A 21,579-nucleotide genomic window follows, 5' to 3' on the forward strand; every position below is an offset into this window, starting at 1 on the left:
TAGTAATAATAATAATAATAATAATAATAATAATAATAATAATGATAATAATAATAATAATTGGCAGGAGATGCAAAATTGCCTCTAAAGGTAAAGGTACCTCTGCCTGTATGGGCCAGTCATGTCCAACTCTAGGGTTGTGCGCCCATCTCACATAAGAGGCCGGGGGCCAGCGCTGTCTGAAGACACGTCCGGGTCACGTGGCCAGCGTGACAAGCTGCATCTGGCGAGCAAGCGCAGCACACGGAAACGCCGTTTACCTTCCCGCTAGTAAGCGGTCCCTATTTATCTACTTGCACCCGGGGATGCTTTCGAACTGCTAGGTTGGCAGGCGCTGGGACCGAGCAACGGGAGCGCACCCCGCCGCGGGGATTCGAACCGCCGACCTGACGATAGGCAAGTCCTAGGAGCTGAGGTTTTACCCACAGCGCCACCTGCGTCCCCTAAAATTGTCTCTAGCCTGTCAGCAAATTGCATAGACAGACTGTTATTATGCCAGTTCATTCTTCCAGAATAAAAAAGCTCAAAAACACCCGACATCCTGGAGTTAATCCAGATTCACCATACCGACACGCCTAGACTAGTGCTCAAATTACAGAGGACGCCAGAGCGGCCCATCCCATTTTGCAGAAGACTTTTAAAAAGCTACAGGGAGGCAATGATTTTATTATAACCAGAAGAAGCACTTGGTGTGATGGTCTCTGGCACACCATGCATTTAAAACATCCTTATACCCAGAGGTGTAGTGTCCGGGAGGTCAGTGGTTGGGGGGGGGGGGGTCAAAGGCACATTACTATTTCTGCAGCAGGGACCCTGCCTCCAGCACCCTAGAGCCACCAAAACACTGCGAAACGGGAGCTCTTTAGCCACTAAGAAGATGCACTTCCATTCATTGTGCTGACTGGAACCAATCAAAGTAAAAGGCGGAGAATCAGCCAGTGAGGATTGGCTCCTAGGGTCACTCTGGAGAAGGTGCATAGGAAGAACATTGAGGTTGCCTTGTTCTGTGTGCTCCCAAGCTAAGCATTTAGGAATACTGAAAATGCAAGGGGCTTCTGTTTCAAGAGCCTGGCGTGCAAATTCTGTTACGTACAACAAGGAAAACACAATGCGAGTCAATCTGACATGGGCAGCTGCCCCCGCTCCCAAAATCAATCAAATAAATAAAAACACTTAACTAAAAGTAGAAACTATAGAAAGAATTTGACAGATTTTTCTGAGCACTTGGGTTCAGAAGAAACAACTTGTTGAGGCATTTTGTTCCAAATCTGCTAGGCAGAGGATGGTGACAGGTGGGTATCCTGTCCACCACCCAGAATCAATCCTGGCTGCACCCATACACCCCGAAAGCAGATATCGGTACGCTCCAAATCATTTGCACCAAACATAGCAGATCTAGCTGAAAGGCAACACCTGGAACTCTATCCTCTATCTGTGAGACGTCGTCAGAGTTCAAAGGCACATTCCCACCAGGAAAAAAACACACCCAAGGAGGGTGCAAAGAAGTAGGGTATAGCCTAGCAGGTGGGTCTGGCCTGTGTGAAGGCAGGTCACATAGCGGAGATTCATGCAGCGGTGCCTGTTCCTCTCGCCCACAGGTTATGGACACACGGTCCCTCTCTCGGCTTTGGGCAAAATATTCTGCATCCTGTACGCGCTGCTGGGCATCCCCATGACCCTGTTGCTCCTGGCCTGCCTGCTCCAGCACCTTCTGCCCCTCCTCAGCCACCGTCCCGTCCGGTACATCCAGACACGCTGGGGTTTCCCGCTGGCCCGCGTGGCCCTTGTCCACGCCATGGGGCTGGGGCTGGCCACCCTGGGGCTCTTCATCCTCATCCCTGCCATCTGCTTCTGGGCCCTGGAGGGCAGCTGGAACTTCCTGGAGTCGGTCTATTTCTGCTTCATCTCCCTCAGCACCATCGGCCTGGGCGACTACGTGCCCCGAGGGAGCTCACAGCCGCCTCTGCATGAGCTCTACGAGCTTAGCATCACTTGTAAGTCACTAGGCGGCGCTGCTGCACACTTTTTAATTATTATTAATGAGTAATTATAAGATCAATGTTATCTTCTTAGTTACGGAATCTGAGAAGGGGGCATGGCTGCCCCTACCGTGAAGGGACCCTGCATTTTTGAATTTGCCATTGCACTACTGGTTGGGAATAAAGTGTTAAGGTTGAAGGTTTAGGCTTCAAGGAAAACTTCCTTCCAAGTCTCTCTCTCTCTCTCTCCACCCCCTCTGGTCAGGCATTTAAACTAGCCAGAAGCTGTTCAAATCCCCACTTAGCTAATGGGCTCCACCAAGCAGATGGGCTCACATTCCTGCTTAGTCTGTAAAATGGGGACTATTGACCTTCCGCAGCGTTTGAAACAGAAGTGGAAGCAACTTTCACAATGCACTTTTTGCAGCAGATGTGAGCTAAAATGTTGTTCTTGTTCTGCCCTTCATTCATAAGAGTTCAAGACTGTTCACTGAATCAAATGCAGGATAAAAATAAGTAAATAAGTAAAACAAAACAGCAAAACAGTAACCTCCCCCTTCCCACAGACACATTTAAAAGGGTATAAAATATTAATCAGCCCAAGGCCTGGTTGAAGAGGAACGTTTTTGCCCGGTGCCTAAAAATATATAATGAAGGTGGCAGGTGAACCTGGATGCAATGTTGTCTCTGCCCCAAATGGCTTACAATTTGGATTAAAACCTTCATAGCAAACGTGGGGTGAGAAGTCAGGGGCTGAGGTAGGGGAGACATGGGGAGGCTGGCCGTGAGAGAAGCAGTCAAGAGGGTGGGTAGGTAGGTGAGGCATGGGGGAGGAGGTCAAAGGGAGAAATGAGAGGAGAGGCAAGGTATGAAATATTGTCAAATGTCGGAACTGAAACAATGAGGACTAGTAGCTTGGTTTCCGGTGGAAAGGGCCTATAAAGGGGGGCATCGTGATTAGGAAATGCTGCGACCATGCCCAAGATCAGGTGGGGAGATTTTTTAAAAAATAATGCTGCCCCTCCCTCACTGACCTTTATTTTCACACACACACCAGGCTACCTCCTTGTTGGCTTATTGGCCATGCTTGTGACTCTTGAGACGGCCTATCAGCTACAGGAAGTCCGGGCTTTTGTGCGTTTCTTCGCTCCTGCCAGTGACCCACCCCAGGAGGACGACGACCGTCTGGAGATCTTGGCCAGAGACCAGCTTGCCTTGGCCACAGTGTCTGGTTCCACTTCCCAAGATGTGCCTATGGAAAGAGGTGCCACTTGACATCTCCTGGGGGGAGCCAACCCTCCCCCAGTCACCGTTGGTTTTAACGGGTGTCTCTGTTGATGGATGCTTCACTTGTCTTTATTTGCGTTCTTGCTATTTTATTGTATTTTATTATATTTGTATTATTGTTGTTGTTGCTAACTGCCCTGAGCACCATTTGGTGGAAAGGCAGGGTGCAAATTTAACTGATGTAAAATAAGAAATTGCACCCTCAGCTCCCCCCGCCCCTGCCCAGCCTTCAGTTTGCACCCTAGAGAGGAAGATTACATGTGATGGAGAAGCATGCAGAGGAAGCAAAGGCTTTGTGGGGCATGGAGAAGCCACAAGTAGGAAGCCCATATTTTCTCTAGGGGAGAAAGGGAAAACAAAACAGCAAGAACTGTACCCTCTCCTCGAATGCAGCACTTTGTGATTCTGTGGGATGACTCCGTTCAAGCATGGTTGATCTATGTCCGATCGCTCTTCTAAAAAGATGTATCCAGGAAGCAGTGTAAATTTGACACCACCTCCTAGACTCACATAGAACTCTCCTTCGTTCTTTCTTGGTCCACATTCACAACATAAGTGATGCCACATGGCTTCCCCCAGAGAATTCTGGGAGCTGTAGCTTGTTAAGGGTGAAAAGAGGAGACCCCCATTCCTCTCACAGAGCTGCAATTCCCAGAGTGGTTTATCAATCGACCCGTCTTCCCAAGAATGATGAGAATTGTAGTTCTGGGAGGGGAATAGAGGCCTCCTAAACTCTCAGCATCTTTAACAAACTACAGCTCCCATGATTCTTTGGGGGAAGTCACAGCTTTTAAAGTGGTACCTTAGTGCTTTAAGTACTGTATATGGTGTGAATGTGCCCCCCCCCAGCACCTTAGAACCTAAGAGATGCAGTAGCCATGAAAATCCCTCAACATGCATAGCTATTAGGCTGCACCACGCACAGTAATTTTTAAAGCTTCTACACATACAAGGAAGGAAAGCTGCGGTTTGGATGGGGAGGCCTTGTATGTTCCTCCCAGTCGATTTTGAGATGTTTCCCACTCTGGGTATATTTAGCCTGGAAAAGAGGACATATGAGAGCCATCTTCAAATATCACAAGGGCTGCTGCATGCAAGAGGGAACAAGCTTGTTTTCTCCTGCTCTGGAGGGTAGGACCCAAAGCAATGGCTTCAAGAAAGGAGATTCTGACTAAACATCAGGAAGAACTTTCTGACAGTAGGGGCTGTTCTGACAGTGGAACGGTCTCCCTCGGGAGGTGGTGGACTCTCCTTCCCTGGAGGTCTTTAAGGAGAGGATGGATGGTCGTCTGTCTGGGATGCTTTAGCTGAGATTCCTGCATTGCAGGGGGTTGGACTAGAGGACCCTGCCAACGATTCTGTGATGATGCTGTCCTTCCACTGTGAGAGGCAGGGTGTAGTGTGGAGACTGCTGTTGTGCTCAGGCCCTGCTTGTGGGATTCTGGGAGACAGAAGGTTGGCCACTGGAAGAACAGAGTACTAGGCTGAATGGGCCTTTAGTGTGATACATCAAGGCTCCTCTTTTTATGTCCACTACTTTCTGGAGACCTGCATCACAGACAAGAACCATTTTCAAGGACCACATTCCCTTTGTGGCAGACTTCTAGCGGCCACATGCCAGAGGTGGCGCAGGGCCAGAAGCAAGCCAAGCAACGAATGCAAATGTTACCTTTGTACGGCAGGTGAGTTTCTACATTCACTCCTGTATCCACCAGCCAGGAAAGCACAAGGTGTTAGCAGAGTTTGAGAGCATTTTCCTGTCTAGCAAAACACTAGGGTGAAAGCCACAGTTGAGAAGAGGATTTGTAGCCTGGGCAGATTCCAAAGGGCCAAACACAGAGGCCTCGAGGGCTGCATTTGGTTCCTCGGCTTCAGCTACCTGAACAAAGACGGTGCAGTTATGTTTATCTGGCTGTCAAAAGGGTAATTATTCTGGCTGTATGAGTAAGTCAAGGCACTTTATGTATCGTTGTCAGCAACACTGGTACTTAAAATATAAGAATATATTTTTCCTATTCTTTTTTTTTTTAATTATTTTTACCCCACCCTGAGGTCCTTTGGGAGGAAGGGTGGGAGAACTAAATAAATGAGTGGTGATTTTGGAAACCAGCCAGAGAATGTTGGGTTGGGGGGCAGCACAGTTAAATAAATAGTCTGTGTGACTCTTTCAGGAGGGCAGTTCCCTTGCAGCAATCGGTGAGGGGCGCAATCCATTGGCAGAGGAGAAAGAGGGTTAGAGTAATGAGTTCTCACTTATTTATACAGTTTACACAGTCAATTAGCACAAAGATGAGATTAGACAAATGGAAAAAAGCTGACTGATTGTAACATGCCAGGAGTGAAAACTGGAGGTGGTACAGCCCACTTTAAAGAAGTCTTTGCTCCTGCCTAGTTAAGGGCTGTTTCCCAACCCAGTGCCTGCACGATGCCAGAAATAAATGCTCCTGCCATCTTTATCGCCCCTTGTCCTCTTTCCCGTATTCTCTACCCCATTTTCTCTGATTCCTGCTTATTTATGTCAGGGACCCCTGACCATTAGGTCCAGGCGTGACCGACTCTGGGGTGCTCATCTTGCTTTATTGGCCGAGGGAGCTGGCGTGCAGCTTCCGGGTCATGTGGCCAGCATGACTAAGCCGCTTCTGGCGAACCAGAGCAGTGCATGGATACACCGGTTACCTTCCTGCCGGAGCGGTACCTATTTCTCTACTTGCACTTTGACGTGCTTTCGAACTGCTAGGTTGGCAGGAGCAGGGGCTGAGCAACGGGAGCTCACCCCGTTGCGGGGATTTGAACCGCCAACCTTCTGATCAGCAAGTCCTAGTCTCTGTGGTTTTACCCACAGCGCCACCCGCATCCCCATTTATGTACCTAATTCCCTTTATATCCAGTCTTTCCTCCAAGGAGCTCAAGGTAGTGCACATGGTTCCTATCTCCCTGCCCACCAAACATTTTTCTTCATCCTTTCGACAACTCTGTGAGGTAGGTTACACTAAAACAGGGAATGCCGACCTTTTTAGTCCAGTGGGCACATTTGGGGTACGTTAAGGGCCCCCTCTGTTCACTTCCCCTCCCCCTACAGAGTAAGTGCATACAAACAAACTTAACTTTCCCCAAAGGATCTGTGTTAAAGGCGTATCCAGTAATCTAAGCTCTGAAAAACATGCCAAAGTTCAGAAGGAAGTGGGAAGGAGCCCCACTTCCTCCTTCAGGTACTTTTCAAGGGAGAAAAAGGTAACCAGCCTCACAACCTCATGTCCAAGGGGGCACTAAGTGGGGGGTGGTATGCTCAGAGGCTTTGTGAGTACCACAGGAGGACCTCAAAAGTGTCGCATATTTTGGTGACCCTCTGGGCTAAAAGGTGCTGAATGGCTCAAGGTTACAGAGTAAGCTCCACATCCGGCTAGGGATTTGAATCGTAGTTCCTCAGACCTTTGTGCAATACTGCCATACCTTTAGGCCTTTGTTCTGATAAGCCCTAGGCCTTCCTGCTTACTTTGTTCTAACAGCATACAGCAATTCCTGTTCTTTTGATATCCCTGCCAAGCTCTCAGTTGCCACACGGAAGGGGAACTGTTCACCAACGTTCTATAGCTATACCTCACAGCAAGTGTTCAAAGACTTTCTGTGACAGGAGGGCAGCTCAGCCAATGGCCACAAAGCAGCAGGCGATTTCCAGCATGTATTGCGAACACACCACAAACTACCTTCCTCACACACCTTGTGTCTTTTGATGTATTTATTTCAAACTCTGGTACAAATTTAGTGCAAATAACCAGGGAGGGACTGGGCTGAGGGGGAGGTGCAAAACTGGTAGGGGGGGGCAGAGGGAAGTTGGCCACTGTCACATCTGGCTTTAGGAGTATTCAAGGCACTTTGTGGCTTTTGTACCATTGACCAACAACAAACATTGATCATTAAAAAATAATAATAATAGAGCCAAATAAACTTTGTAAAAACGGCAAAGGTGGGGAGGAGGCACCCGTTTTCAAACCCTAAAGAGCAGCTCACATGCATGTGCACGCACACAAAAATCACACACACACACACACACACACACACAAATAAATATCGTTCCTAAAATTTGGAGAGTGTATATTTGAAAAGCTGATTTCTTCCCTCTCCAGGTAAACCAGGGTACACGGGCACTGCCCTTTAAAAGTGGCATCTTCTCTGGGGAGGGCATGGACATAGGGTAAGAGAAAGAAAGAAGAGTTTGGACGATCTCCCTTGCCCCAGTAGGGGAAAACAAACAAACAAACACACACGCCCCTCTTTGGCATGAGCAGTCAAGCAGCTGCGGCCCCCCCCCCAGAGGACTGTGGGCAATGACGTGCTCCAGCAAGGCTGTGGCATGGCAGGCGAGGCCCTCCCAATGGCTAGTGGGGATTTAGGGCTGGGGTTGCCTTTGGAGTGGCAGAAGTGCTCTCGTGTGCTGTGCCTCCTGCCATCCCATGTATGGGGGAGTGCGGGGAGAAGAGGCAAATTGCACCAGCCCATCTCAGCTGACACGGCACTTCTCCTTGCGGCTGAGCTTGTGGCGTCTCTGCTGCAGTCCCCGTTCCAACCGGGCGTCCTCTTCCAGAGCTCTAAAGTGGTGTTGGAGGGGGGCAGGCAGAAATGGGGAAGAACAACAATGGAAAAGCAGCATTAGTGGGTAGAAAGTAGAGCCACGTCACCAGCAACAACTGGTTGAGCCCCCCCCCCATGCTCCATAAGTACCTTTCAAGAGCCCTGCTGGCCAATGGCCCATCTAGTCTAGCCTCCTGTTCTCACAGTGGCCAATCAGATGCCCCAAATGGGAAACCGACAGGCAGGACCTCAGTGCAACAGCAACTCTCCCCACTTCTGGTTTCCAGCATTCACTGAACACAGTGAACGCCATTTCTGAGCAAATGTGATGCAGAGAGGATCACACTTTTTAATCGTTGCACCACTTCCATTTATCAGCAAACTGCCATCCTTCCTCAACTGGCAACCATCACCTTAAAAGACATGTTTCTCTAGGGCAGGGGTCTGCAACCTTTAAGACAAAAAGAGCCACTTGGACCCGTTTCCGAAGGGAAAAAAACTGGGAGCCGCAAAACTCATCATTATAAAAATAACTTTTTTGTCACTTTTTTAAATTATTTCTTTGTTTGACCCCTCAGAATTACTCCTCCTCATAGAAATAAATGTTAAATTAACAAGTTACCTTTTTATGTGTGTGTGTTCTTCACTCCCCTTCAAAACAGTGACCAGCGTACATGCCCCCTTTCAATGCAGTGACCAGCGTACATGCCCCTTACAATGTAGTGGGCGGGAAGGTGATGTCGGGACAGTGCGTGACTAACGCACGCACCGCCCCCATGCGACGTCACAGCCAGTACAGCGCCCGCCACAGTGGGGAGTGTTGGGGCGCACAATGCGCCTCCTCCCTTTGCTAGTATCCGCCCCGGAGCCGCGGCAAAGGTGTAAAAGAGCCACGTGCGGCTCCGGAGCCACGGGTTGCAGACCCCTGCCCTAGGGAGGCAAGTGTTTTGTTTTTAGAAAGGGAGCAAGAACTTGAAGTTTCCAGAGGGGTGGAATTACGTTTGTCCTTCACTCGCTAACAACATTTATCCCCCCCAACCTGCTTTGAAGAAAAACAAAACCAAAAAGAGAATTGCTTCCATGAAATCAATGGAAAAATCAAGGTTCCAGTCCTGACTAGTTTGTAAAACCCTCTCAACCTCCACCCTGATTTTTTAAAACAAATTATTTTAGATGTTCCATTCAGAAACAAACTCTGGTCTCCAGTGTTTACATTTGACGGGAACATCAGTGTTTACTGGTGGGGCGGGGCAGGGTAGGGCAGGACACAGGCTGACACAATAGCCAACCTACTTCAATGAAACGAGTCTCTCTAAAAGCTGGCATGATATCCAGGTACCTCATCACCCCTATTATCTTACTATTCTCATTTCTATACTGTAAAATATGCTCAATATTTTAAGAATACTGTATATTAACTCTTCTTGTCAATACAAGTTTCTCTCTGCAGCTACATGGCAAGGACAATAGAGAAAATTTAGTGTGACAAATTGAGCCTCAAGGACAAGAAGCCAAATGAAATGGGGATTTGTGTGTGTGTATGTGTCTGCATGTGTTTGCACAGTATTCCCATTTAAAAAGGTCTCTTCCCCATGTGTCATCACTGTCACCGAACACCCCCCCCCAAACCCTTTCCCCAAATCCTGACCAAAGGGTTAATATCTAAAAAGGAAAAATTCCAAAGCTCATGCATTCCTGGATCAGGAAATGTGGTTATAAAGGGGAAAGGTACTCTGCACATGTGCAGAGGCACTGGTGCTTTTTACTGTTGCTTGAGTGCTCAGAAAGACCTGGTCCTTGCATCAGGAGTCTAGGAAAGCTTGGGAAATGAGGCTTTTGGGCTGCAAACAGGAGGATTAACAGGCACCAGAGAAGTTCTTATACCAGAAGACCCCCACCTCCATTCTCACACATCTGTAGTCCTTGGTGGGAAGAAAGGTAGCTTCCCCCTTGTGCTTTAACTGCCAGCATTCCTCTTCCCTCACACTCCAAAGAAGAGATGAGCCACTCACATCCTCTCTTTGATGTCCAGGTCTCTCACCAGCTCATCCCTCTGGTTCACCAGCGACACCAGCTCTTCCAGAAGGAGCTGCTCCCGCTGCTGCTGAGCTTCTGTTTTGAGCCAGTCTGGAGTGGGGAGAGGCATAGCAAGAAAGGCTGATCCACCTTCCAGTCCACATATATACAAAGCCACATGCAGATGTATATATTAAAAACCGCAAATAAACCTGGGCGTGCAACACACACACTGTAGGACAATTAAAACATCTGAAGACTGAAGAGAACAATTTTGAAAACAGCAGTAGAGAAAACCAAAACATTGGAATAAAAACCAAGCGCAGAATAAATGGCAGAATAAACTTATTAAAAAAGAAAAAATGAACACTGAAACAGAACTTTTATTTTGCCACCCTGCCCTGCCGCCAGACTTCATAGATCTCTCCATACTCCCTTCTTCATCAACATCCCCAAGTCAGGAAATGCTCCAGGGGGCACAACAGCCCAGCAAACTGGGCCTGCTAGAGAAGCACTGGCACAGCCTCCCAGGCCCCCTTTCCCTCCAAGTCCCCTTTCCCAGTCCTCCACCCTGGTTTTCAAGTCTTCACCTTCAATAGCCATCATGGCTCTCAGCTCACGGCTCAGGAGTTCAAATCGCCGCTCCAAGTCTTGCTCTTCCATCCTGGAGAAGAAAGGAAGAGGCTGCGTTCAGACACCCAAAAAGTACCAGTAACCTCTCTTAGCAGCAGCTAAGGATTACAATTCCCAGAGTTCCTGGGAAAGAGACACTGGCTGTAAAACCAATATGGTAGCTCTGTGAGGGGTACAGAGGTGCACCAAAGACACCTGGCACCCTTAATAAACTACAACTCCCAAGATTCTTTGGGGGAAAGCCATGGCTGTTTAAAGTGCTTTAAACATATGGTGTGGATGTGGCCTTGGATCATATGAGCGAGCCATCATGCTCCATCAAGCAGTGAGTAAGGAAGTGCTGCCATTTTCTCCTCCCACCCCCCACCCCTCCTGCACTCACAGCAATTGCAGCTGGTCTTGCCGTCGGATCAGGGCATTCTTTTTATTCACCAGTGTGAACCATTCCTGGATCAGCTCCTCCTCCCTCAGTTTGTCAGCACCTGAAGTAGATCAGGGGAAGAGAGGTAGGGTGAGGATCTCTGATGATCTGTCTTCCCCAACATCTGGAACATGTGGACATTTGTCACTCCCGAGAATTTTACAATTGTGAGCAACTTGCCCCACCCTTAAAGCCATATGTGACATCAGATGTGTAGGGTGTAAAAACACAGGGCTGCAAAGGAAAAACCAGCGTGCTGCCAGCTGTTCAATGCTAAGCGGGACTTGCAAGTGCTTCACTTTCAAAGGGCTTTATTTTCAGTACCGATCAGCACTGATAGCAAGCCCACTTTTGTGGCTGTGCTAGAGGGACTTGCTGTCAGCACCAATCAATGCTGAAATGAGTCCCTGCTCAAGGGCCACATGCAGGGCTAGATTTAGGTTTGATGAGGCCCTAAGCTACTGAAGGTAATGGGGCCCTTTATATGTCCAGCTGTCCTTTGTTTTTTGTCCTTTGTTGAATATATGCTATATGGTAATTTATGGACCTAATAGGTAACTAAAGCCATTTGCCACTGTTGCTGTGTGTAGTTTTATTTGTTTTTTTATCTTATATTTTGGAAATGTACATCCAGTCCCCCCCCCTTTAATTTTATTTTGGGCCCCCAAGAGAGTGGGGCCCTAAGCTGTAGCTTGTTTAGCTTATACGTAAATCCGGCACTGGCCACATGTGAAGTTGGATGAGTGCTTGATAGGCTTTTGTAGGGGTGTTGCATGTCACTGGACATCTGTGGGTGGGGCCTGGGGTGAGCAAGGGCATTTAGATACGCAGGAAAGGTGCGCCCAGGAAGGGGAGGCTTTACTCTCCCCCTCCTACTTTCCTCCCCATCACAGGAATGTACTTTGCATGGGCAAGAATTGTGCATTCAGCACAGAGGCAGCAAAATGCAGGGAAGGTCTCTGCAGGCTTGCCCACTCTCGCCCATGAGGTTGCCCCCTCTCCAGAGTTTCAGGCGGAGGTCTTTCCCAGCCCTACCTGGCAATGCCAAGAACAGAACCTGTGAACTTCTGCATGCAAGGCAGATGCTCTACCCACCGAGCTGTGGCTCCCGTCCCCAGTTTTCCTACCTGATTCCATAAGGCCCCGCAGGTCCTTCTCCACCACAGCTGCTCGCCCATCAATTTGCCGCTGTTCATTCTCCAAAGCCCGGAGTTCAGCAACCACGTACTGGCTGGTGTCTTGGAATCTCTAGGGTGAAACCACAGCAGTCATTAGAGGTGGTGTCTGTCCTAGGATGGGAGATATGAATGCCACCCTGGGGCATGGAATGGGGCAGGGAAGAGCTAGACGGTTGCCTACAGAAATGATATTTCAGAAAGCAAAAACGCCTTGCTAGAGATGAAAACAGGACCCATTATATGAGAGGACATTCAAACTCACTTTGTTACCTGCAGATTATCCCAGTCTGCTTCCTAGTGGTGAGAGTGTGACTTTCAGATCTGGGAGACCTGGTTGTTAAAGTCCCACCTCTACCACTGGGTGGCTTTGGGCAAGTTTGCATTCTGGTTCAACCTCAGGTGCCCAACCTAAAATTGGAACAACAGTGGCCAGCCTCACAGGGTGGTTGTGTGCAGAAAAAAACCCCCACACAAAGGCTGTTCAGTGCTTTGCCAATTTAAAGGAGCTGTAGAAAAATGAAGAAGGTGCAACTTATTCTCATTGAAAAATCTACTTTTTTTGTCGGTGCAGAACTATTTAGGCAGTGGTGGCCACCAATTCAGATGGCGTTAAGACTCTATGAATCAAAAAAGAAGATGCTATATGTACTTGTCCTTGTTTGTTTTGTAACACAAGTATTTTTTTAAAAATAAGAACTAATTTAAAAAACAAGAGAGGAGTGGACAAATTCATGGGGGAGAAGGCTATCAATGGCTATTATAGCCAAGGTGGCTGTTCTCGGTCTCCACTGTTAAAGGCAGCTATGCCAGTTGCTGGAAACCACAGCAGGGGAGAGGGCTCTCATGCTCGGGTCCTGCAACTGGCTGGCCACTGTGAGAACAGGATGCTGGACTAGTTGGAGCACCAGCCTGGTCCAGCAGACTCTTCCTATGTTCTTTGAGGAGAGGCTCTGCAGGTTTGGGACATTTTCATAAGAAGGAGCAGTAAAGCACATTATGAGTAACAGATGAAGCAGCCTTGTAGGAAAGCAAGCCCTTGATCAATCAAGCCCAATATTAGTTACTTTTGACTGGTAGCGTCTCTCCCAGCTCTGCAACCCGAGATCCTTCAAATGTCAAGGATTAAATCTGTGACCTTCTGCATGCAAAGCATGAGATTTGCCTCTAGGTTACGAGGCGCTTCTCTGGTAACACACAGAAAGAGAGGAGAGACCACGAACTGCCTAGAAAACAAGCCCCATCCCACGGTTAGTAGAATTAGCTACCCAAATCTCTCCTGGGTTACTCATATGCTTTCTAGAACAGCTATGAGTGGCAGACGGCAGATGGCAGGTAATGAACAACCAACCAACAACAATTGCTATCTTAAAACTAAAGGGCCATTTCACACAAGCCTGGCTCCTGAAATCAGCAATTGATTCCCCCCCCCCAACACCAGAGGCAACCAGAAGAATGCAAGAGCAAGTTTGCAAGATTAAGTAACAGGCTCATCTAGACCACATGTATACCCTACATTTAAAGCCCTATGATTCCACTTTAAAACAGTCATACGTTCCCCCTAAAAATTATGGTAACTGTAGTTTGTTCAGTGGCCTGAGAGTTGTTAGGAGAACCCTCACAGAGCAAATGTAATTTCTGTGTGATTTGGTTGCCCCAGCCACTCTGGGGCAGCTTCCAACAGGGTATACAAAAACACAGCAGCAGCAACAACTACAATCACAGAACAGAACATATCACGTTAAAAGTGTCTCGATACAGGGCTGCCTTCAGGTGTCAAAGGAAAGTCACATAACTATTTATCTCTTTGACATCGGATGGGAGGCCCCATGAAGAGACACTGAGTGTTAAACCATTCTGGCAACTGTAGCTCTGGGAGAGGAGAATAGGGGTCTCCCGACATCTCTCAGCACCCTTAACAAACTACAGCTCCCAGGATTCTCTAGGGGAAGCCATTCCTGTTTAACGTGGTATCACAGCACTTTAAGTATATGGTGAGAATGTGGCCCTAGTCCAGCAACTTGATCTCACAGCATTCTCCAGATGCTTATGGGAAGTCTGCAAGCAGGACGTGGGTGCAAAAGCTCTCTCCTCTCCACCTGAGACTCCCAGCAACTGCCTCCGACAGTGGAGGGCAAATGCAACCATTGTAGCCAATAGCCACCCATAACTGGTGAGAGTTGGGGGAGGCAGGCAGTTGGTCCAGTCCCAGCACTAATTAGCAGGGAAGAGGCCCCTAGGAGGCATGGAAGTTGGCTAAGAGCCATATGCCACCTGGGGCTGCCTGTATGTGCCACGATGCCAAACTCTGCTGCCACCCACCCACCCAGCAAGGTCTCCACTCCCCCTGGGAAAAAACCCTCCTCATAAGATGGTGGCAACGTCCCCAACACATCAGCATCTTTGGGCAGATACGGGGTATTTTGAGGTTTCTGTTTCCAATAAAGGAACTTGGATGACTCACTCGCTACGAACATGGCTGGTCTGGGTAGGAACTGAAACGGCCTCCTGTGCAGCACAGCAGTCATGTGGTTCCCCTAAGGGCCTAAGGCCATGCATTTTCCTGCGGGGACTTGTGCTCTTGGACACCTTCCTTAAGAGCTAGAAACTTGTCAAGTGTTAAAGCCAAGTTTCTTAGGATTCGGAATAAGCTGTCCAACACAACTGCAGCTAAAAAGAAACCAGTCTAATATATGTTGCCCATCTCCTATTACTGGAGGACCGCTCTGGTGAGTTAAACCAAAGTTTTATCTAGATCAGGACACTTATCATCAGCAGTAGTCAGCCCAATGTTTCTGAGAAGCTCATGGACACAAGGAGCTGAATTTTGACTACGGTCTGTCCCCATAATCTGGGAAATCAGAGGTAGATTGCCTTAGGACATGGAGGCTCCATTTAGTTATGTTTAGCTAAATGGTTAATAACAGCTTCAAACAGTCTCCATTTATTCACCCTTTTCATGCCGTTGTTAAAGAGCCCCCAGCCAGGCAAAAAGGGACACCTATGAGGGCAGAGATGGATCAGATTTTAGGATTAAAGTCTCTTTTTTGGGGGGGGGGATGTGTATTTTATAAAAGCTGTGGTGTTAGAGGACTAGCTTCCTTTTTCTGGTGCACCTTTTTTACCAACTGAAGCAGCTGCTAATCAGAGAAAGACTGCTTTCAAATCAGGCAGTTTCGTTTTAAATCAGATCTTGCTCCAAAAGCGATTCTAAGCTCATGAGGCCCAATTGTTCCCATTATCTTACCAGAATCTCTTCTTCATTGGTGCTGATTTTCAGGCTGGTGTCCTGGGGCAGTTCCTGGGAGGTAGCAGTTGGAGGGGCTGTGAAGAAGAGAGCCAGAGATAACCAGTCTGAGCTAATTACAAGTTTTTTTGTGGGGCTGGGGTAGATAGAAGGGGTATTCAGACCAGAGCACCTGCTTATGCAGGGGTCCCTTCAGAGACATTTGGGAGATGGAGGAAAAAGCAAGCTGCCCACCTCTTTAGTTCTAGCCTACCAACTCTGCAAGGGTCCAAACTCACCTGGGTGCCGCTGAACTTTTGGTCGGGGTCTTGAGCCCCCATCGCTAACATCCTCCTGGGAGAGGGAGGGAGGGAGAGAGAGAGAGAGAAAATTGGGTCTCAGCAAAGCAAACAGAATCATGTAACTTTCATCTTTGAAAAATGTTGAACAGAGTCGGGAGATAGATAGATACATCCTCCCCCCCCCCCCGCAATGTTGTGGGAGCCTAGCTCCCATCACCTGCGGCCATGTGCCACATTGCCTAGGCTGATGAGACCTGGAGTCTCAACTAGAAGGCACCATGAGTTGGCACCCCAACCTCCCAAACCTGGTGTGCACCAGAAGATTTGGACTACAACTCCCATCTGCCCCAGCCCTCCTTGCAGGTGTTGAGTCCAAGATATCTGGAGGCTCCCAAGCTGCTACAGAGCACCAGAGCAAGTGTTTAATTTATACATTTAAACCAGGCATAGGCAACCTCGGCCCTTCAGATGTTTTGGGACTACAACTTCCATGATCCCTAGCTAGCACGACTAGTGGTCAGGGATGATGGGAATTGTAGTCCCAAAACATCTGGAGGGCTGAGTTTGCCAATACCTGATTTAAACAAACAACAGATTAGTATTGCCTTAAGAGGGTGGGGAACCTTTGGCCCTCCAGACGTTGCTGAACTGCAATTTCCATAAGCCTTGGCCATCAGCGATGGGACTGACAGGAGTTGTTTTAATGCAATGTCTGGAGGTGAGAAATTGCAAGTTTTCAGTCAGAATTTTCGCCTAGACAGATCTATGGTCTTTATGCTTTCACCATGCGATGGCACATTCATAAAAGAACATGGAAACATGGAGATGGCTGGCAACCGAGCAAGCCTTGAGCAGAAACCAGCCAGTAAGGGGTGTTGCCAGCTGCCCTGATCAGCTGCAAATGCAGAGAGGTGACGAAGGCATTAAAGGAAAGAGGTCAGACTTTATCCGTCTGGCCTGATATTGTCTGCTCTGACGGGAAGCTGCTCTTCTGGGTGTCTGCCAGAGGTGAGTATATTTCCCATTACCTCCTTCCTGATCTTTTGAACTGGAGATGAAAACATGACCTACAGCCCATTACTAGCAGACTATTCTACAGCAGGTGCATCCAGCCTAGCTGCCTGCACTAAAATTAGCAAACCAAGCATAGAAGCAGTGCACATAAAAGGCACGTACTTGGGAAGCAGAAGATCAGTGCTGGCTCCAGGTTTCCATCAAGATGGCCTCTGTATGGCTCCCCCCACCCCATTTCCTTTTGGGCCCAAAGGCTCTGAGAATCGACAGTCTTCCCTCTGCAGGGGTGTAGGCCTTGGCAGCTGCATCATGATACCAACCCCAGTGCCAACCCTGCACAAGACATAGCTAAAACAGACATAGCTGGCCACACTCGCACCATAAATTTAAAGTACTGCACTGCCACTTTAAACAGACATGGCTTCCACACAAAGAATTCTGGGAGCTGTAGTTTGTTAAGGGTGCTGAGAGTCATTAGGAAAACTCCACTTCCCCTCACACAGCTACAGTTCCCCAATTCACTTTGCCATCTAAAATGGCTGGATATCGTGCACAAGCACACATACCCCAAGTACGGACAAGTAAGTTTTTATTTTATTAATTAATAAAATGATTAGTAGTTCACCAGGACAACTCAAAAGTGAGAGGCACACAAAATTTTCAGTTAATTGTTATTAGTTCATCTGGGGACAGAGCAAAAACCACACAGAACAATCCGTTCGCCAATGAGAAACAGAACAGAAAATCAGGTTAGGGCAGAGACAGGGAGGCCTGCAGCTCTTCCAGTTGTTGCCTAACTGCAACTCCAATCTGCCCCAGTCAGCACAGCCAATGATGACACAAGCTGCTGTCTAAGAACATTTGGAGGGCCACAAGGTCCCTAATACCAGGGTTAGAAGGAATCAAAGCTGTGCAGCTAAACTTCCAAGACAGGGGCAGCACCACAGCACCAATGCACCCAGTTTGATTCACGAAATCCAAGCAGTATTCCAAGAGGAGGGCAGCTGTTACAAAAGGCAGCCAAAAACGCCCAGTTCTCGAAACCTGTCCATCAAACCCAACCACCAAATTTCAAAAGCAGGAGACCAGTGCCAGAGTTCAATGCTGCCTGGAAGCCAAATAGATATCTGTGGCTGTGCTGATAGAAATGCAACTCTGCACATGCTCAGCAGCACTCTCTCCACAGCAGCACGTTTTTCAAAGCCAAAAGCTTGGATCCGAAGCAGTTGCAGGGCCAAAGCCAGGCCTAGGTTAGACCCTCCTAGATCAAGCATCCCATGCTATAAAAGCTCTTAGTTCAGCAGGGCAAGGGGTTAGCAAAACCAGAAGTGCAATGATAAAAAAGCGGCCATGCAACATTAACCCGGCAACACGCCCAAGCAAGCTTGTTCAGTGTCTCCCTGGGAGCTCCACTCACCATGGCCAGCCGCCTGGCAGGGTCCTCAACCAGGCTCCCCGGCTCCCCTTCGTCCATCGACAAGGACTCGCTCTTGAGCCGTGAGCGCCGCTTCTTCACCAGGTCTGCATCCCGCACATGGGCGAAGGTGGACTTGGCAGCATGGGAGCGTGGAGGGGCTACTGGGCCTTGGCTCCCTGTGGAGAGCGCACGCTGCAAGGGGCGTTCGATGCTGCCCCGCGACGCAATCCGCTTCAGCCGCGGAGGGGGAACCAGCTTCTCCCCATTGCTGGTGGGCGGCTTCCCCTCAGGCCTTGCGGCTTCTGTCCCAGAAGCCTCTGCTTCCGCACCCTGAGCGAGAGTAGCCCCATTGGCCAGCAGCTTCCCATCGGGCTTTGAGGCAGCAGTCTCAGTGTCGCTCAGGGCAGAGACCTCTTCCTGCCGTTCAGGGTTTTGACTGGCTTCAGTGCCATTAGCCGCAGTTTGTGCACCAGGCGTCGGGGCCTCAGTCCTAGCATCCACTTGGGCCTGAAAACTGGCCCCACGTTCCATGGCTGTATCAGCTGCAGTGCCATTAACAAGTGTGTTCCCATCAGATTGGGAGGCCTCCGCCTTAGTGGGAAGAGACTGTGTGTCTGCAGTACTCTCAGCCACAGCCTTCTCATCAGAATTCGCACCCTCAGCTTTACAGTCCACAGTTCTGAGGGGCTCCGGTGTCGCTTCGTCGGCTGGCTTGACGGCTGCACCATTGACAATTCCCTTCTTGTCAGCTTCCGCCATGTTCACTGCCTCATGGGCCCGATCTAGTTCCACAGGCTGTAGCGGCTCAGCACTGTTGGCTTCTGCCACCTTGTCCTCTGTCACAGCTGCCTTCCCAGAATCCTTTGCAGCACCTGCCTTCTCCTCGCTCTGAGAATGCTCGGGGGCAGCATCCTCCAACTTTGGCTTCTGGCCTTCCTCTGGCATGGTGCTGGATGCCTTTGCCACCCCAGAGTCCTCTGCGCCCGACCCACCGGGCTGCTCTGTCTGGGAGGCGGCAACGTGGAGGTGCTGGGAGTAGAAATCAACGGGATCAATGGAGCCAGACGAGTCCGTGTCGAATTTGCCCACCTTGTAGGTGGTCTGGTTGCTGTTGGCGGCAAACTGCACCACGTTCAGCTCTTGCCCAGTGAAAAAAGCCCGGATTTGGCACAGGTATGTCATGACGATTAGCCGGTCGGGCACAGCCAGGAAAACCATGTCGGCAGGGTCCATCACCCGGGAGATCCCCAGTGAGGCAAAGCCATCAAAGGCCTGATTACGGAAGGAGAGAAAGAGAGAGGAACTCAAAGAGCCTGTTAAAGCCTTTTCCCAACCAAAGGGCTTTTTCCACAGCAGGGTTTTATTTATTATCATGTTCTTCTCCTCCTCCCCTACTGCATTTTACAAGGGCTAAAAAAACTTTTATGCATATCTATCTATCTATCTATCTATCATCTATCATCTATCATCTATCCATCCATCCCACCTTTCCTCCAATGAGCTCAAGGCGGCATATATAGTTCTCCCCATTTCATCCTCACAACAATTCTGTGAGTAAGTGACTGGCCCAAGGTCACTAGTGAGCTTCAGGGCTGAGTGGGGATTTTAATCCAACCTGCCAACACTCTAACCACTACACCAACTTGACACTATTACTCGTTTTACATGTGGGAGGGCTGAGAGAAACAGAGGCCTCCTGCACCTGTTTTGTCCACTCTGGGCCACCCGAGTTTTCTGAATTATTTATCCCCAGAACAACCCTGTGAGGTAGTCAGCCTAGAGTAACTTTGACTTAAGGCCATTCAGAAACTCAATAGCTCAGCTAAGGATGCGAACCTCTCCCCAACAAGGACTTGGGACCTCACTATGTTAAAGGTGTCCCTCTAAAGCATGTCCATGTAACAGCCTGGCCCAATTTCTTCTGGCTCAAGGGAAGCTGGAGCTACAGACTCACCAGTTTATTGTTCTCTTTGATATCAAGCGGGTCCAGGGCTTCGTAATTGCTGAAGGTGGGAAGGGGGGAGAAGCATAAAGTCTGTGAGCAGGCTTTGACCTGGATCACCTGGGACCCCAAAACTTTCTACCACCACCACTGTCCGTACTTGGCCCTACTGCCACAATGACCCCCAACCTTTTCTCGTTACCTCTGCTTAAAACAGTCTATCCCCAGGTGCCTTGATTTCTTGTCTATCCCTATGCTTCTGGATGTTTCATTGCTCAGGCCAGTAGACACCCTCCTCCCCACCCCATTCACAGGGGGCTCTCCTCCCTCCAACAAAGCCTTTTGCACCACTGGAGCAACCCCTACCCATTGGCTGGCTGGCTTCGAGGGGTGCATTCATGGTGCCCTGCCTAGCTTTGCAAGACTAGACGACCCTTCTATAGTTCTATGATTCTAAGGCAGATTCTCAAGTTCTTCACATTTCCTGCAGTATCTCCTCAAAGGCAGATTTGTTGAGGTTTCTGGAACATGCAAATGCACATAAATTCAATGGGAAAGGCCCATAGTTCAGGGGCTTTCAATGGAGGAGGTCCCAGGTTCCATCCCTGGCGTCTCCAAGTAGGGTTGGGAGATTTTCCTGCTACAGAAAGTCTACGCATTACAGAACTAGCTGGACCAATGGTGTGACTTGATAGAAGGCAGGCCGCTTCTACTACACTGATCTTCTAGAAGAGATAATGAATCCAGACAACATTCTTTAACTAGGTTAACTGCAAGAGCCACAGGCAGGACACTAGTCCTTTGGGTCTGCCATCAGGACAGCTACCTTACGTGTCAGTTCTCTGCCACAGTGAAACAGCCATGCAGCCGCCACCATGGGCTCTCATCAGAACAGCAGCTCTGCACGCAAGACAACAACTCACATCTTCTCTGGGTGGAAGTGATGGAGGATGGCACAGAATGCCAGCCCATTGCGCCAAGACGTGGTGAAGTTGGTGATGCGGACGCCCCGGGAGCCTGCCGTCACTTCCTGACACCACTCCAGCAAGGACTGGCTGGAACTCACAAGCGATGGGCTGGTGGGGGAGTCAACCTAAAAAGGGTGGGGGAGGGGAGGGGAGAAGCTGGTCATGGGTTTGGGTGAAGGGACACGGATAGCTCCCTCCCTGCACCCACAATTGTGGCAAAACTTTCTAGGTCACGGGTGGGGTGTTGCTGGGCCACAACTCCCATCGTTCTTGGCTATCAGCCACATTGGCCGAGGCTGGTGGGAGCAACAATGCCTGGGGAAAGTAGCAGTGAAGATGGCGCTTGCATGCCATCCAGCCACTGCTAATTGGGTCTATCAGCATTTCAGTATGCTTGTTCACGCACAAGGGTTAAGATGGATATGCAACTATTAAGGTCTGCTCAAGATGCTCAGCTCATTGTCCCAGCGTTAGCTTCTGCTGGGTGGACAGCAACACAACCATTCAGCCATTCATTCATTCATTCATTCATTCATTCATTCTCTCTCTCTCTCTCTCTCACACACACACACACACACACACACACACACACACACGTGTCATGGAACTCCCTTTCAAATAACACTCAGG

The 21,579-nt window shown here is 49.0% G+C and overlaps 2 protein-coding genes across 7 annotated transcripts in view; one reads left to right on the forward strand and one right to left on the reverse strand.

Moving 5' to 3' along the window:
* KCNK7 (potassium two pore domain channel subfamily K member 7) overlaps nucleotides 1-5,293 on the forward strand; it is an 11,309-nt gene extending 6,016 nt beyond the window's left edge. The window contains exons 2-4 of one of the 2 annotated variants that reach the window (XR_014505929.1): nucleotides 1,599-1,994; nucleotides 3,037-4,662; nucleotides 4,899-5,293. Coding sequence is in view for 1 of the 2 variants with exons in the window: in XM_083417413.1 (XP_083273539.1) it covers nucleotides 1,599-1,994; nucleotides 3,037-3,254 (614 nt within the window). In the remaining variant the exon portion in view is untranslated. Of the gene's footprint in view, nucleotides 1-1,598; nucleotides 1,995-3,036 lie in introns of both variants that reach the window. The other variant, XM_083417413.1, reaches the window with a different exon arrangement.
* A 1,691-nt stretch (nucleotides 5,294-6,984) lies between these two features.
* EHBP1L1 (EH domain binding protein 1 like 1) overlaps nucleotides 6,985-21,579 on the reverse strand; it is a 42,209-nt gene continuing 27,614 nt past the window's right edge. For all 5 annotated transcript variants that reach the window (XM_083417262.1, XM_083417263.1, XM_083417260.1 and 2 more), the window contains 10 exons: nucleotides 20,905-21,074; nucleotides 19,994-20,042; nucleotides 18,040-19,311; nucleotides 15,606-15,660; nucleotides 15,328-15,404; nucleotides 12,033-12,153; nucleotides 10,867-10,966; nucleotides 10,442-10,515; nucleotides 9,848-9,962; nucleotides 6,985-7,852 (listed from right to left, as the gene is read on the reverse strand). In XM_083417262.1, the coding sequence (XP_083273388.1) occupies nucleotides 7,765-7,852; nucleotides 9,848-9,962; nucleotides 10,442-10,515; nucleotides 10,867-10,966; nucleotides 12,033-12,153; nucleotides 15,328-15,404; nucleotides 15,606-15,660; nucleotides 18,040-19,311; nucleotides 19,994-20,042; nucleotides 20,905-21,074 (2,121 nt within the window). In that variant the 3' untranslated portion in view covers nucleotides 6,985-7,764. The remainder of the gene's footprint in view (nucleotides 7,853-9,847; nucleotides 9,963-10,441; nucleotides 10,516-10,866; nucleotides 10,967-12,032; nucleotides 12,154-15,327; nucleotides 15,405-15,605; nucleotides 15,661-18,039; nucleotides 19,312-19,993; nucleotides 20,043-20,904; nucleotides 21,075-21,579) is intronic.

Source organism: Podarcis tiliguerta (assembly GCF_965153285.1).
Source record: "Podarcis tiliguerta genome assembly, chromosome: 16".
In the NCBI taxonomy this organism is placed as follows: domain Eukaryota; kingdom Metazoa; phylum Chordata; class Lepidosauria; order Squamata; family Lacertidae; genus Podarcis; species Podarcis tiliguerta.